The following is a 17,242-nucleotide window of genomic DNA, read 5'->3' on the forward strand; positions in this document are numbered from 1 at the left end:
ACATATTTTATGTTAAAGACGTAAAAGTGTAATATTTGGTTATGTTTGCAATATTTGCATATTGGTTCATTGTATACTTGCAACATTTGCAATACTGTGGTCTGTAGTAGTCGCAAAAAGCATTTCACTGCATATCATACCGTGTATGACTATGTATGTGACAAATAAAATTTGAATTCGAATTTGAATTTGATTTAAAACAATACTGGAATGTCCAACTTTTGAAAAATATTGTTAGGTATAATTTTTTAAGATATGTTATGAATCCAAATGCAATTTGAGATTCTCTAGTATATAGAGGTGTACAGCCAGAGTTTTTGGTTTGTGTTTATACGTGGTAGCAAGTAGTATATTGCATAATATTAATCATTATTAATCATTCTTCTATGATGTTCTAACTATATCCATCTGAAGAGGGGAGTACACAACATGTGGATGTGTTCGTATCTAGAATGAAACACATTTTTTATGATCCCTGTTCCATGCCTCGATATATGGCATTATTGGATATTTTATTAAGTCTAATATTTGCTGTCGCTCCACTTTTGTTGTGTTTGCACAAGAAACAGGTTGTCCTTTATCTGAAGTGCAGCACTCCCAACAACAGCGCCTTCCGCCTCAAAGGTTGAGCACCTTGGTCCCGCTTTCCTTCCTGGCCACCATAGCCTTCACCGGCTGCCATTTGCGCTGATGAAACGGCCGCCATCTTGTTCCCTCCCACGGCCCTGACGGAGTGGAGTTGAAATGTGCCCTGACAGCTTGCTGTTTAAAGCTGCGCCCGGGCTGCAAGGAGATACTGACAAATCCTACGCCATGTTTTAGTAATAGGCTGTTTTACACATTCCCTTAAGTATTCCTTTAATGGACAGGGTGTGATGTCGCTCTGTAATCTCACATTCAGCGCAAACGTGGTTGTCACTTGAGGAGCCTCAACCCCGACTCTGCTACATAAAAGAACCAGGTGTTGAGAACTAATCCATTGAAGATGTGTTGTCAGACATGTTTGGCTGGGTTTTGCGTTATCAGAGGAGATTCGAGCACGTCGGTGATGTGAGATAAATTTCTGTGTTCGCTCGTAATTCCCGCAGTGCCCACTGCTTCGTCTCAACTTGTGATGCATTCGTCACGCACCTCGGCATAAGTCACACCGAGTTCTGGAGCCTAATGGCATTCAGCACCAACTTCACCTGTCTGCATCACATTAGAAACTTTCTGCCTCCTGCCTAATGTTGCATGCTACATTATCTTATATTCCAGCACACCAACTTTCGACACATTTTATTATTATTAATTATTATTATTCTCCTTCTCACAGAGTTTTCAGATGCTTCCTATGCACAAACACAAAAAGATTTTTTTGCCCCACTCATCACAATTCACAAAACATTTGTACTGAGACACAATTTGACCCGGGCATGGGCTCTCAATAGCCCAACCCAGGAGGTAGTGAGTTAATCTGGCTGGTTTAATTTGCTCATTCAAAGGAATTGGAAACAAGGATCCTAGACCCTTTGTCTTATTCACCAATAATAAAGTCATTTAAAAAAAAAAAAATCATAAATTACACTAAACATTGAGTAATAGAGATGAAACTTCATGGAAATATTCAGTGTCACACCATAATCATATTCATATATGAAATTTGACACCTTGGTATAGCGCCACCAACTGGCAAGAGAAGAAGAATCACTTTGCACTTTTTAATTCTTCATACAGCATTCATACACCAGATTAACATAAAATGTGGTCAGTATATTGAGAACATGTTCCTTATGACATGTTTATAACGTGTTATTGATATATTGACATTTCAAATGCAGGGTATAAGCTGTGAAGTATCCTGTGGGGAACAGTTTAACCTACATGCCCCATGCATTCTGCATGCATCCATTTTTTAAAGTAACATCAGAATATTGCACCATGTTTGTGAGGGCCTGTTAACCACCTCTTGCTCATATATTTCTAAACTGTATTTTGTCTGATGCACCCATAATACATGTGCTTATAAAACAATATTTCTAATAGTATACTGATAATTTGTGGGCTGTCTAATAGTGGGTGGGTGACTGGTGTGTAGATGTTGATTTTGTTCTTGTTGTTTGTAACTGTTGAGGTTACTGTGGGTCACCGGGCAGAGAAAGAAGCAGAGATATGGACCCTGACAGCAGAGGGGCAGCTTGGAGGCCACAACAAGACCATGAGGGAGGCCATGTGCTCGCTACAGCACAAGGTATGTCCACCGGCAGTAACGAAGGCCCAAATGAGAGAGCTGGGAATTTGGATAATTTTAATGTTCTGGTTGTAGTTTATCATCCCTCAATGTTCAATGCAGAGCATTTTTTAAGTTATTTTTTTGAACGTCCACAGAGGATTGGGTCAGTGCGGTGTAAATGAAGGACTTTTGGTTCATTTGAATATCACTTACACAGAAATGCGAAATGGTGAATTTAACTTTTTATGGCTGGTGTTGAATAATAAATGAGGGCATTAAGGGAGCATACTAATGATGAATATAATTGGCTTTGGATTTTCCTTTAAGCACTTTTTTGGAGATTTCCTCTACTGAAGGATGAGGAGGAATTCATTCTGAGCCACTAAACACTTTGGCCTTGCTAAAACTGAATCACTACACTTCCTCCCAAATGTGGATTGTTTTTCTCTGTGACCTCTCTGTTGGGTCACCTGCACTTTTTTTTACATGCAAAGCAGTCATCTATCCTGGATCTATCTAGCCCGGATCCTAATTGCTATCCACTAATGTGGCACAGGGAAAAAAGCAATTGTGGTGAGTAAATCAGTTTTCATAAATAATAATGGGCATTAATAATTAATGGCTGTCAGAGGCATTGAATACCCAAACAACCGCAGTAATCATCAGTGAACTGTTCAACGGATCAATATGGCCAGGTTGTGCAGAATCCCAGCGTATTGGATTTTGCGTTGTGTCACAGTTTTGGACTCAATGTACACAAACCCTATTGATGTGTCTTTATTTACAATTTAGTTTGGATATTACCTTAGCTTCTAGCCCTTTGGTTTTGGACTAGCACACACTTCACTATTAAATCCTTTAAAAATGAGCAGCTTGATCTGTCAGTAATTTCCAGTATTCCAGTGTTGTTATGTTCAGAGTGAAATGACTGCACCTATAGAAAAAAAATGCTATTTTTTGCTAGAATTTTTAACATTCAAATAACCTGTATGATGTAATGCAGATGGACCACATGAAGGGCTTTCATAACCTTATGAGCATGTTAACAGAGGAGTTCTGCGATTTGGTGAAACTGGTTAAAAACTACCTGACTAAAACTATAGTATGCGTGTGTGTGTGTGTGTATATCATGTATATAAAACCAGCAGCGCTTGTCCTTTTTCTTAAAACATGTTATTAGCATGCCTATATGGATGGTAAAAGATTGTCATGTTGATTTTGAAGGGCGTTTAACTTTCCTTCCTCTCTCTCCCCCAGCTTCAGACCAGCGAAGAGAAAGTTAATAGCCTGGGTTTAGAAGTTGGCTTGCTGAAGTCCAAATTACAGGAAAAGACAGAACAATCCCAACAGCTGCAAGATCAAATTCTCAAACAGCAGGAGGCTTTAAGTAGGGCAAGCGAAACTCTCAAAGACACGAGGAAGGCAGCTGGCAATAAGGTAAAAGGAGTAGAAGCCCCTTTTTTCTTGTCTCTCTCCTCTCCTACAACAACAAAAAAAGAAGTGTGTTTCTGAACTTTCTCCTCCCCTGTGATACTGAATTCCCAGGATGTGTTGTTTAGAGGAGTATGGAGTCTATTACACTAATTTCACAGTGTCTTATCTAAATATCACCATTCACAGACAGACGTTATTTGTGTTGGCATTTGCTGAAACGCGAGCGGTACAGTATAGTTTTTAAAATCACAGAGGACTGGGGCTGTGTGGAGAGAAAACAGCCCCACTCTGTCAAATCCACACTGGCAAAGAGGAGGTATTTTAAGTGTTTTCTCTGCAGAGCAAAGCTGTCTTCTTATTTTTACTTTAAATGAATTTCAGATGAATAGAGAAAGAAGAGGGAGGGAGCGAGGGAGGGAGGGATGGATGGGGGTGGTGTGGGGTGGGGTGGGAAAAAAAATTCCAAGTGTCGAGGCTTAAGACGAGCTAACCTAATTTTCTGTCGAAACAGCGGGTACGTTTGGTGATATAGGTTTAATTCTGCCCTCTGCACAAACAGTGGTCTGTTTAACCCCCGGACCGAATGAGAAAACACACGGTCGGGCTGATGGGTTTGAATTAATTCCCCCCCTGCCTTTTATCTTCACATTTGCTATGCAAACAGCGCGGCCATTAATTTTGCTACAGGTCCAGTTTCGGCCCCGACATCTGGTTTTGGTTTACTGTGAAAACCTTCCCTCTGATCTCATATGTTGAACTACTGTAACTTTGCCACTGTCCATTTCCTGTGGAGAGGCATAAAAAAAATAAGGCGTCGAACAATAATGGCTTTTGTTCCCCGACGTCCCCACGTTAGCGCAGCTGAACAAATAGCTCAGACACTTTGTTGGAAATAACTTCTTCCACTGCATGCATTTAGATTAATGCAGAGTCTGAAGATATTTATTGCCTCGCCATTCCCTGTCCGGGCCATAGTTTTCATTAAGAACAGAAGGGGATGGCTATTGGGACATTGATATTTGTTTCAATTCAATCCCCTCTCATTTTTTAAGCCGGTAAAATCTCTAAGAGCCCTACAGACTTAGACAAACAGTTGTTAATGAAGTTTAAAATGGGAGTAGCGATGATTGACAGCTCTCGCACATCCCACTTGCCCCGTCTGGATTATTTAAAGCCCCTCCTGTCAATATGTCAAATGTGCAAAGTAGCGCAAGCACTGAATGCACTGAAACATTCCCACTGAATGTTTGAGACAAAATAATCAAATATTGTGCCAAAATCAGTCATTGTACAACTCAAACTATTTAACTGCCACTTAACATCCTTAAATGATAATGTTTTTCTCCGTAAGCAATTTGTCCCAAAATGTCAAATCCAAAACAGCCCAATCTGGCAACAACGAGTGCAAAATCCTGCTTCCCCATCCTCCTCTGCTTACGTCCACTTTCTGTAAAACTGGTGCATGGTGCACAGCAAAGATATTACAAACACGATCTCTCGTCCACTGCAAAACCAAACATGCAGATAGACTCAAGGGGTCTGATGAAAGAACTGCCCTCATCACATCCAATGCACTATACATCTTAAATAATGCCTAGCTAGTTTCGTTAATAAAGATATGCAGTAGAGGACAGATCGCCTGAGAGGTCAGAGACAATAGCAGGAGGGCTTCAGTTCTGGCGACAAAACAGCCACAGCGAGGCCATGATGGATTCCATTCATAATTGTGTTGGAGTCTCTACCCAGCAGTCCCTGCTTTTCACCGGACCAACGGAAAGGTGGTCCCCTTGTGGGCAGTGGAAGCATTGTGCGTCCCACATCTCAGTCTGAAAGGTGATTACACTTAAAAAGCACCCTCGCCTTCCCCCTCCGCTTCATGAATATTGAATGTGTTTGTCGGCAACTTTATTTGTTTGTTTGCATCTCTCGTGTTGTATGTCCATGATTTTTATTTATATATATTCCCCCCCCCCCTCTTTTCGACTCTTGAGCTCTCTCTGTGTTGTCTTTATTGTATGACTGCTCGTCAGCTGGGATTCCCACTGTCAGCTTTTTGATGCAGGAAAACATGGAGGAGAGATGCTCAGAGACAGAAACACAGTGATTGATTTAAAAATACCTTCCTCTGGAAATTCTTCCTTTTTTTTGGTGGCTTCCTGTCCGTAATCGAGCTCCTTTTCTACTTGCAAGCTCCTGTCTAAAAGTTGGAGTGATTGACCCAGTTGGTTGGGCTCGATTCGTCACCACAGTGACAAATGCTCCTCAGGTAAATAATCACCAAAGGGTCCCGTCTGTCAGACAAGAATGACACGCCCAAGATAATGCGCACTTTGCAGCCGTCCCTGCGACACCTTTATTCCGCAGAAATGAACATAAATCCATCCACTGCTGACCGTAATATTAGGTTATATGTGCTGTAATATCAGGGTAATAGAAGTACAGGAAGAAGCCTGGTTGTTCTCTGCAACCCACAGATGAGGTTGCTGGCGCTGTTTAGCGTGGCTTTTAAATGATATTTTTTCTCATTTGACGTTTAATTCGAAATCTGATGATTGCAAAGGTGTCGTGTCAATGAGGTGTGTCCTGCTCATAAACACAAACAGTATTGTTTCCGTGCCGCTGTGCTCGGCTACCTAATGTGATATAAAAGCTGATTTCCTTTTAATGTTTCATGAGGACGCCGCATCCCATCGCTTTCAAGAGCCACAAAATCGCACCTTTTCTCTTTTTTTTTTTTTTTTTTGGTCTGTTTTCTCCTGCTTTCAGATACGGTTAATGTCAGCCGCTGTGCAGCCGAGCAAGTCTGATGTCAGCCCTGTAAAATTATGCTGCAATGAGCCTGTTAAATGTGCCTTGGAAGGGTGTAACACAATATATTATGCATGCATGAAATGTACAAACACAAAGGAATTATGCACTCCTGATATGATACAGTCCTCTCAAGAGTCTTTTGATGCAGTCTGAGGAACATTTTAACATTTTAACTGCATTTTTTAAATTTTTTTTCACAAGAAGGGGGCCCGGTCACAAAATAATACCAGAATCTAATAGTACTTACATGGACATGAAACTCTGTTGTAACGCCTCACAATCGGCTGTTTCATATTTATGAAGGCCGCCTCTGGGCTGGCTCTAATTTCATTCTGATTAGACAGAGGAGTTTGTTGTGTTGTGTGCTTTAAACTCTGACTTCGAAGATGGAGTTGGACCGAGGGCATCTGGAGCACTCCCGGCTTTAAGTGTGTCACGTCGCGCCTTCCTAAATTTTTATCTATTTTTTTTTTTTTTAAAGGTCGCGCATAATACAAAATATCAACACTTTTTTCAGAGTCCGCTTTCTGCCCCTGTTTCCAACGGAGACGGTTTTAGTGCTGAGTTTCACAGACAGATGGCCAATACAAAAGCGTTTACAGGCCTGTGAGAATTGATCTCAGCCATGTTTGTGCAGGCCACGCAAGCAATCATTCCTTGAATATGGCCAAAAAAAAAAACGGCGGAATTAGTACAAATGGCGGATATTTCGGGGCTGGATGGGATGACAGTTGGGCGTATAATGAAAGGAGGGATGCAGATAATTAAATCCCAACTGGCGTTGGCGTGGCAGCGAGCGTCCAGTCACTGGAACAGCGATCCGGCAGAAGTGCAGATTTTTTTTTTTTTTCCTAGTCAGGCCGAGGCCGCCTTCTGCTCCGTCATTTGAGACAGTTCTCCATGAGTGCAGGGTGAAGGTCAAGGAGCTATCTTAACTCCATCAATCCTGTGGACAGTTACAAATGACCTTTCACTTTCCATAAGACATTCAATATGCTGAATGGGAGAGATACATTTTTCTGTGTTTAGAAGGTGGTAGGGGGGCGGTGGGGATAAGCGGAGTCCGCGCCGCACCAAGTTTCTCTCCGAGCGCTTCACCTCTCCCTCGCACTGCTGATTGAAACTAATATCTCATTTAAACAAACTCACTCCTCTTCATGAGGCTGAAGATTGAAGGTGTTATTGAAAGCCAAGATGAACACCCGGCATATAAAATGACTGATTAGACAATGTGGCCGTAAAAGAATAAAAAATAATAAAAGCGGGAGTATAAACAATAGGGAGGCAGCGTGTCATTGTCAGGCACACTAACAACTGTGTATTACTGTGTTGTATTACATTATGGCTCATTGTCGAGTTGAATGCATGCTGCATTGTGTTCCCTTCATAATGAAGTAATGCCTGTCATTATGGTCACCACAATGACCAGCCCATATCCCTCTGTGTTTATATGATATTATTTTATTTCTATTTTATTATTCACCTTCAGATGCAACAAAACTAACAAGACAAAACTAACTCTGCTTCTTGCAAAAGGAGCTGCTGGAATAAAAAAAAAAATGGTCAGAAAAAGGAGTGTTTTTGGGATATTATGATGTACAGGCCAAGTTTATAATAAACAATGCTCTTTCAAAAATGCATTGCAATAAAACATTAGACATGCATCTTGTAACCTGTGCCGTGTAAAAAACATTTCTGGTGGGATGCCGGTAACGCTGCAAACAATCAGAACCATCCAGGTTAAAAAAGTTCTCATCAGAAAATATCTTTGAATATCCCATAATTGATACTCCCATAGCATAGTTATTTGTTCTTTAGTAAACTACACAGATGCTGTCTTAGGGTTATTGGGCTGCAGTCAGCATCAGTAAGGGAGCTAATTTTGGTCGAGGATCAGTCTGTGTGTCTATGGACAGCTCATCCGATCCTCCGGCTCAGCGCAGGTGACAGCTACCACTTCACTTTTATGTCACTAACCCTCAGGAACTTTTAAGGAATTGACTGGCCCAAAAATCCAGCCACGTTCAAAGACAGAAAGCCTTTTTGCCTTTGTCATCAGGATTTCACGACGCTGTGAACGCCTGACAGAAAATTAAATATAAGACTCGTTTTTGAGCAGATTCTGCATTTTAAATATATAGTCTTAAACGTTTGATCAGCAGATGAAATGCCTGTTTAAATACAGGTTTCAATAATTTTTTGTCGCATGCTCCTGTTTTTGCATTTACAACCTGGTTATGATTAAGACTTTTTTTCAGGATTATTTCCAGGAGTGTATTACTAGAATGCCGGGGTGTCTACCAGTATTCTAAGAAACAATAGAAATAACAGACACAGAACTGCTGCTTGTCTGGAACCCAGTACCTGTGATGTCAGAATAAGGCAACTTTAGATTAATAAAATGGCAAAATGGCCCGAGTTCAGCACTAGTAGCAGCGTTATTGCCCGACAGGCTATTAAACACAATGCATAGACGACTTTAACATCAAAACTTTACCTGCTTTATTCTTCCATTGGCCCTTTAAAAACAGGTAGGAACGAACAGGAACAGGGTGTATGAACTGGGCCTTTCTAGGCCTGACTTTTCTCGTTCATTTGGCACAGTGTCTGGACTGTGATAAAAACATAATACTTGCTGCAATTTTTTTCTTCTTCCCTCATTCTTTTAGGCGTGAATGATGGCACTGAGTGATTTGAGATGAGGCCGGGATCCTTGTTTTTCTGTTCCCAGCTGCTCCGGCGGGACGACTCTCTGCAGAAACTGAGGGAAGAAGCTGCCGAGCTGACAGCCCAAATAACGCAGCGCTCCCAGGACATTAGAGAGCTGAGCAGCCAGAATACGAAGCTGGAGATGGAGCTGACGTTTATCAAGGAAAAACACAGAACGGCGCAACAAGAGGTGCGGCATGGCTTCCGCCGACCTCCGTAAATGAGGCTTATTTAACGCACGCGGCACAGTTGCCCTCTCCGTCTCTCAAACCCATGATGCTCTTGCGACTAATTTTGTGGCCCTCGGCGTCTCGGCACGCCGCTCAGGTACAGGCCTGTCCAGGACGGGTAGACCCACGCGTCTCTTTGTCTGCAGGTGAGCTCTCGAGATCGCCTCATGCTGCAGCTGAAAGCGGCGCTCCGAGCGACGCAGGAGAAGCACCAGGGAGCCCTGGAGGAGGTGAGGGGAACGGGGAGGGAGGCGGGCCGTCGGGGGCTTATGAAATGGTGCGAGCGAAGCAGTGAATGAGTGAGTGAGTGACAGGAGCAGCCGAGGCTGGTGGGGGAGATAACGGGATGAGTGAAGGAGTGAGGGTTCGCTGAAAGACGGGAGCGAGGGGGGGGAAAGGAAGCGCTACTGTTTCTGGGGGAGGAGGAGGAGTGCAGCATGGAGGAGGGGAGTGAGTGAGTGAGAACGAGAGTTACTGAAAGATGTAAACACGCTTCCGCTTCTTCACTCAGCTCTTATTATCAGGGGCTGCATGTGAAGCGCTGGCTTTGTTCTGCGGGGTCATGTGAAGCGGCCTTATGAGTGTGTGTGTGTGAGAAGTTCGGTGTTTCTGAGGACATGAATGTGTGGGATTTGATACGCCGTGAGAAGCAGTGCAAACTTTTATATGTTTTGAGAGGGAGTTGCCAGTGTTTTGGAGGGGGAGATGTGTGTTCTCTGTTTACCTTCACATAAAAAATTTACGTGTGTGTGTGTTTGGCTGATTATGAATAATGTACAGTATTTACCTGGACCACGAAGCAGATGAGACTGAAGAAATGCGCGCGTGTTTGTGCGACTGTGTTCAGCTGACTGCACTGGAGGCAGAGATCAGTAGGCTTAACGAAAGCCTGCGCAGACTGCAGACACAGCTGCATGAGGCGGAGACAAGCCGTCGCCACGGTGACCTGCAGCTACAGCGGGAGCAACAAGATAAGCAACAACTACAGAGCCAATTAAACAGTATACAGCTAAAGGTATAGCACACACCCAGCACCATACCTTCAGGGTCAAATAAATAGGTTTCGACTACAGTTACACACATATACAATATACAGTACAACAACTTAAAAGGAAAACAAACAGGTTACAACACAAACAGCATACATGGGGCAGTGGGGAAGCAGCCTGTAACCAAAGAGTTGTGGGTTCAAATCCCAAACTGCTAAGGTGCCACTGAGGTCCCTTTGAGCAAGGTACCGTCCCCACACACTGCTCCCCGGGCGCCCCTGTCATGGCTGCCCACTGCTCACTAAGGTTGATGGGTTAAACACAGAGGACACGTTTCGTTGTGTTCACCGTGTGCCATGTATCACGATCACAAAAACAATCACTTTAACTTTCATACATTTCAACAACTTAAGACACAAATAAACAATGATCAGCTGCAGGTACACACACACAACTTTCAGTATAAATACAAACGTATCCACACACACACCAGACAGTACAACAACTTCAGAGACAAATATACAGTGTTAAGATATGCAACACATTAAATGCAACGATATATTATTTATATATGTAAAAGCCCTTATTGGAGTTTATAGACCTGTGACCCACCTGTTCCAGAACCATGCCAATCAGGCTTAATAAAGAGTTAGTGTTTAATTATCATGTCCCAATGAAAAATTCATACTGCAATACATTTTTCTAAAGAATTTAGAATAGCACTGGCATTGTGTAGCATGGCAGTGGTGGCCTAGCGGTTAAGGAAGCGGTCCCATAATTGGAAGGTTGCCGGTTCGAATCCTGGCTTGCCAAGGTGCCACTGAGGTGCCACTGAGCAAAGCACCGCTCATGTATTCTAGGTATCAAAAAACAAATCTTCTTGCATCTTTGCCTGACCAACAGTGTCCTGATTTATAGCCTGGGTTCTGCCGAATCGTAATCAGGGTCTATTCACTGAAACCTCAAAGACCAGAAGTCACTTACAATTAGGGCGTCTAACAAATTCTGGAAATTAAGAGATTATCAACATATACATGTAAACAGTTTTTATAAGAGTTAGCCTGACAGTATAACATGTCTTAAGGTTTTCTTTGTATTATTTATGTTCCCCTTGGCACCAGATGGGAACCCAGTCTGATAGTCTGCAGCTGCTCCAGCGGGACCTGGCTGCCGCGAAGCAGAAGCACTCCGCTGACACAGCGCACCGGAGCCATGAGGCTTCTCTCCTCCAGACCCAGCTGCACCAGACGCGGGCCCGGCTCCGCCAGGCTGCCGCCCAGGCCAGAGAGCGGCGCGCTGGGGTCAGGGAGCTGAGGAGCAAGACCCGCCTGACTGAGGCCAGGCACCAGGAGGCACTGTTAAAGGTAGAACGGGAATAAGACAATGTCAATTATCCGATTGTCAGAAGAATCTGGTTTCAGATGGTGTCCATCCACTGTTTTCTGCAGATTACAAAGGCTGGCTTATTATGGCACAACAGAAGCTTGTTGTTCTTGCCCTACATTTTCCCTGTGAACCGGGGTTCGAATTGGCTCTATATGTTAGGCTTAATATGGCTTTATTTTCATAGATGCCGAGCTCATCTTCAGCCCAAACCTGGAGAAGCCAGCATGTGATACTGTAGATATGAATAAAGATATAAAAGGCCAGCAAATTCGTTACACACGTTTAAAGGTCAACGAATGGGATTTTGTCCTCCTCCCTTTTGACTCTTATTTTTGTTGTTGTTAATAGGCCCGCAGGTCGTGCACACAAGGTCTTTATTATAGTCACAAGAGGAGCATATCAAAGTCATTACCCACTTTCGCTGTCATTTATCAAGCAAATTCATGAAAACATTTTAACCAGAGTGCTGTAATTTCATCAGGCTCTCCTCCGCCCCTCAGCCAAATCCGCAGAATGCTGGGGGAAGAGATGGGGGATCATCAGAGATAGATTAGCAGGCAAATAAGAGTGGTGCTGAGCGTTTGATCATGATGATTTTATTTGACATGGACAGTGTTTCATTGTGTTTGCTGCAACGCTGGCCTTCAGCATCAATTTTGGAATAGAGGGAAGAAGGTTCACAACGCCTTCAGACTCCTCGCGGGCGCAACCTCTACCTTTTGACCATTACGCTTGGCCGCCGCCGCCCATTTACTGTTATTTCCCTGTCAGCATTGTTCCACCACAGTCTTATGGGAATTTGCATTGCGTGATAGGAGTTTCATATTTTTATAACAATGACTGCCATTTAGTGTATTTTACTGTTAGCTTATGAATAAACTCTGTGTGTTTGTCTGAAACGGACAAGAACTAATTACAATGCTGCTTACCATCTGGTTCAAATGCGGGGAGGGGCTACAGGGGTCTTCTGTTCTGCATCACAGGTTGTACTGCATTGGTTGCTGTGGTTTCTAATCCCCTCGCATTTGCTTATAAAAAAATAAGGCCTGTATCTGAGATCTGATACCCCACCGCGCTCCGTTGCTTGAGAAACCGTAGCCGTTTACTGTCACCATCAACACTGTATTTAGCCACAGTTTACATTCCACAGGGATTTTTGTTCCTTTCACTATCTCTCCTCCATCCCATACAAGGATTTACAAAAGCCCCCCGATTCAGTAACATAATGTAAACCAAGACAGTCCAATTCTCCCGGAGGCTTTAGAGCAGCCGGGGCTGCGTTTCGTCCCAGATTCATTTAGCTTGCTGATAGGAAGATCTCTGTGTATTTATACCAAATACTCAAGTCTGTCATTAAAGGCACAGCGTGAGATTTACAGTAGAGAGCCATTTAGTCGTTTCCTGCATCTCTTGAGTTCATCACCAGTGCTGGAGCAATGTGTACCTCTTCACTCTGGAGATGACCCCACCCTCCCATGCAGCTCTTAACTGTGTGGAGCACAACTTCCTTCAAACTCAGTCTTTGGTCAACAGTTAAAGAAAGTTATTTCATTCGGTTTGGTTGGAATCCTTTGTAATAAACTTTGATTAATCACATTTACCCAGTTGCTTTCATGATGCAATTGTGGCATGGTGTCTCTTTAAAGCATTTTAGGCTAACCACATTCCACTAAATTTCACTGGGTTTATTCCTAGAATGAGTTATTACGTTTGCCAACTTTCATATGCATTCACCTCAAATTTACACAAATTAATATGAAATTTTTTTCTCATGTATTGTAGTGTATTCTAATACCAAAAGCTGCATTGTGCTCAATTATGTTCTTTTTCTAGGTTGAGGAAGATAAGGAACTGATACAGAGGCAACATGCTTTTCTGAAGCAGAAGTTGGAAGCTGCACAGAGTTCGATGGAGAACCTCATGACTGTGGTCCAAAAGCAAGAGTCCACAACAGCCATCTTTAAACACAAGTACACTGCCGCCATGGAGAAAGTGCAGCAACTTCAGGCCTGTATAGATGGACTCAAGGAAGATGCTCAGTATTCTAACAAGCAGGTAACCTAACAAGCACCACTGTTTAGCCAAGCAAGGATCCTCTCCTGTCATTGTTATGTCGTTGTTGGAAGTAGTGCTTCTATGTATGTGCTTGTGCATTCAGGACACGCTCAACTACATCTCACAGCCTTTACCGTATGAGTCGAATGAAGTGGTGTTTTATTTTGTGTGTGTGTATTTGTGAATGAAAAGCTTATTGAGGCCCAGGAGCTTCTTGAGGCCGCGAGAGCTGAAATTGCAAGCTGGGAATCGCGCTACGAGGAGAAATGCAAACAGATGGTGTGTTTGGAGGAAGTTGTCGACCAGCTCACAGAGGAGCTTCAGGCTGCCCTTGCTGGTCTGCAGTCCAGCAGAGGGAGGGTCTCGGAGTGCGAGCACATGATGGAGAAATTAGTGGAGAAACTGGATGGGCACCAGGAAAAGGTTGGCAATTAACCCCACTAGACCTATTCTTTTCCTGTATAACTTCATAATGTACTAGTGCATGTAGTAGAAGCCTAGTGGTAACACACTTGCCTATGAACCAGAAGACCCATGTTCAAATCCCAATTACTACCATTGTGTCCCTGAGCAAGACACTTAACCCTGAGTGTCTCCAGGGGGGGACTGTCCCTGTAACTACTGATTGTAAGTCGCTCTGGATAAGGGTGTCTGATAAATGCTGTAAATGTAAAATTTAAAGTATAGGTAAACCTTCTACACTTCAGCCCAAACCAAGTTTGACTGGTTTTTGAGACACTACTGATTTTGTTTTAGCTAAATCACAAAAAAATTAAAATATTGCACTTAATTTTTGAACCTGTGCTACATTCTAAGCATGGGGCTTGTTCGCCAGAGTAAGGACTGATGTGCCACTGAACAAGGTACCGTCCCCACACACTGCTCCCTGGGCGCCTGTCATGACTGCCCTTTGCTCACCAAGGGTGATGGTTAAAAGCAGAAGACACATTCCGTTGTGTCACCGTGTGCTGTGCTGTGGATCAAAATGGAAATTTGGGGGAAATTCTGAGGACGCCTTTGATCTTACACTAGCAAACAAGGCCCATGCTTAGTGTGTACCACTGTGCTTATTGCGAGTTCAAAAACGGTGTGATAATGAATACAGCACTTACCATTTTAATTAAATTACAAATACAAATGACCTTTTCCCACAATTTTCAATTTAGTTTGAGATGCACTTGTAGATGCAGAATGCATCTTGTCATTTGAAAGGCTCATATTTAAATTGAATAATTATTTACTGTGCGGACACTAAAACCTTTTTTTGGGGCTAAAGTTAAATACTGGACTTCTAAGTAATCTTGTACAATGTCATAATCATATCTGACGGATAATTTGGTATGGAAGTTATGATTTATTGCTGCCCATGTGTCTGCTCAATGCAGAGTCCTGGGATATAAATGAATGAAGCTGTGCCCATGTCACTTCGCTTTTGCCTCTTTCTGACGATATTTACCCTGTCTGGCAACAAATGATCACCCCCCACCCCCTCTTCTCAGAGAAATTTAATTTGTATGAACTTAACTCCAGCCTGCAAGGTCAGAAAAGCAGAGTATAATTTTAATCAAATCAACTTTAATTTGTGAGCTATAAAGGAGTTACCAATTTGAAAAATGACTGCATTTTATACTTTATTACATTTGGTAATGACTTGGTGTATCAGCTTGATGCATCAGTAAATTTAGTTCTTTTTGTATTGTTTATCTGTCTGCTTATTATGCACATTCCTGTTTTTATTTGTGTCTGAAATGCTCATCATAACCTTGAGTTAATATCAAGATAACTTCTTTTTTTTGCTGACGGGACAAAATAAAAATTGACAATACGTTTCGTGGAATCTGGGCCCACCTTTACAAAACATTGTTTTCATTACATCTCCAAAGATGCTGGACTGTGAGAAACGATTTCTGCAGCTGCAGTCACACTTCGCATCCTACCAGAGCAGACACAGTCACTCCAATGAAGACCACAAGGCTCTGCAGAGACAGTGTGATCTCTACCAGAAGGTATGCTCCACTGCTGGCCATGACTCTGTCAGCACCTCCTAAAAACTTCTACTCTCATCCCATCTGGCTGGAAACAGTGCCAGCATGCAATCTTAACATTTCCTTATCTACAATTTCTGTCATTTTTTCTGCCCATCTTCTGGCTCTGATAGGAAGTGGCCATGCTTAGGCAGCAGTGTGGTGAGACGGAGGATATCTTGGCACAGCTGTGCGCAGAGGCCGAGGACCTGAGAGCAGATCTGCACATGGAGACCCAGGAGAAGCAGAACTTGGATCGCACCCTGCGGTCCTTGCATCTGGAAGCGGCCTCCACCCAGCAAGGCCACGGGGCCTGCATGGTCCAGCTGGAGCAGGAGCTGAGTCGACTCAGGGACGAGCTTTCCCTCAGCCTCAGCGCCTGTGCCCAGAAGGATAAGGTGGGCTCAGCGACGGCCAACCTCATTTGCATCCGATCTCTGAGCTGCTAAACTGTCAGCGCGGTGCATTTGCAGGCTTCACTCCCTTGTAAAGCCAAAAGACAGGCATTGTGTTTGACATTAATAGACTCTGGACACCTACCATCTGCTTATACATCGCTATCGATCACTGCCCTGAGCATTCGAAACGGCCATCTTTTAAATTAGTTTCAGCTGAGCTTTTTTTCTACACAATGTGCATTTTTTTTTGTTTCCCACTTTCTCAAATAAGACTTTATGCTCGAAATGTATGTTTTCTACAGCAAAGGTATCTAGATGCCGGTTTATCTGAAATTGGAAGCCATCCATTTAAGCTCTGCATAATGGCAAGCACTCACAGCGGGTCTTTTCTCTGAGGATCAAGCGTCCTCACCCGGCCAACAATTACCTCACGAGGAAGTGCCACTTGCATCTTTTTGCTTAATGTCTGGTCACCTTTTTCAGCTCTAATGTATTCTGTGGTGGCACAGACAGGTCTTTTTTTTTTTACGGTTGTGATGCAGTCAAGCAGACGTGGTCACTGTCCTCGAGACCTCCATTGTTTGGCTCATCAGACAGAGTGCTTCACACTAATAATTATAGGCTTTAGCCAAACACATAGACAAGCGAACCGTAATAACATTTACCATTTTTCACCTAGGCTCTGATTGCCTGACAGAAACAAATTAGTCTGGGATTAATTTCAAGCCCAAAAAAAAAGTGCCAAGTGGATGCAATTGACTCCAATTAACACATGAAAGGATGGTAAATATTCAAATTAGATGGAGCAACGATGGCGCGTGATAAACCACGGATGGGTGGAATGGTGCCAAGCGTCAGCAGCCATTCACGGGCGCCTGAGGTGAAGTAACGTCTCCGGTTTTACACGCCACGGGCTTGTTTTACAAGAGAACGGCGCCCTAATGACGCGTTGTTGCTGTCAGGTCATCTTAATACTTTAGCACTTATTAAAGGA

The 17,242-nt window shown here is 43.1% G+C and overlaps 1 protein-coding gene across 5 annotated transcripts in view; it reads left to right on the forward strand.

Annotated features, from left to right (window-relative positions):
* The window catches only part of LOC114784684 (early endosome antigen 1-like), a 124,578-nt gene that overhangs the window by 41,420 nt on the left and 65,916 nt on the right, over positions 1-17,242 (forward strand). For 4 of the 5 annotated variants that reach the window (XR_003748901.1, XM_028970255.1, XM_028970251.1 and 1 more), the window contains 10 exons: positions 2,114-2,230; positions 3,470-3,649; positions 9,189-9,356; positions 9,543-9,626; positions 10,244-10,411; positions 11,507-11,749; positions 13,605-13,826; positions 14,019-14,249; positions 15,710-15,832; positions 15,985-16,248. Coding sequence is in view for 4 of the 5 variants with exons in the window: in XM_028970255.1 (XP_028826088.1) it covers positions 2,114-2,230; positions 3,470-3,649; positions 9,189-9,356; positions 9,543-9,626; positions 10,244-10,411; positions 11,507-11,749; positions 13,605-13,826; positions 14,019-14,249; positions 15,710-15,832; positions 15,985-16,248 (1,800 nt within the window). In the remaining variant the exon portion in view is untranslated. The remainder of the gene's footprint in view (positions 1-2,113; positions 2,231-3,469; positions 3,650-9,188; positions 9,357-9,542; positions 9,627-10,243; positions 10,412-11,506; positions 11,750-13,604; positions 13,827-14,018; positions 14,250-15,709; positions 15,833-15,984; positions 16,249-17,242) is intronic. The other variant, XM_028970253.1, reaches the window with a different exon arrangement.

Source organism: Denticeps clupeoides, chromosome 2, assembly GCF_900700375.1.
Source record: "Denticeps clupeoides chromosome 2, fDenClu1.1, whole genome shotgun sequence".
NCBI classification, from domain to species: domain Eukaryota; kingdom Metazoa; phylum Chordata; class Actinopteri; order Clupeiformes; family Denticipitidae; genus Denticeps; species Denticeps clupeoides.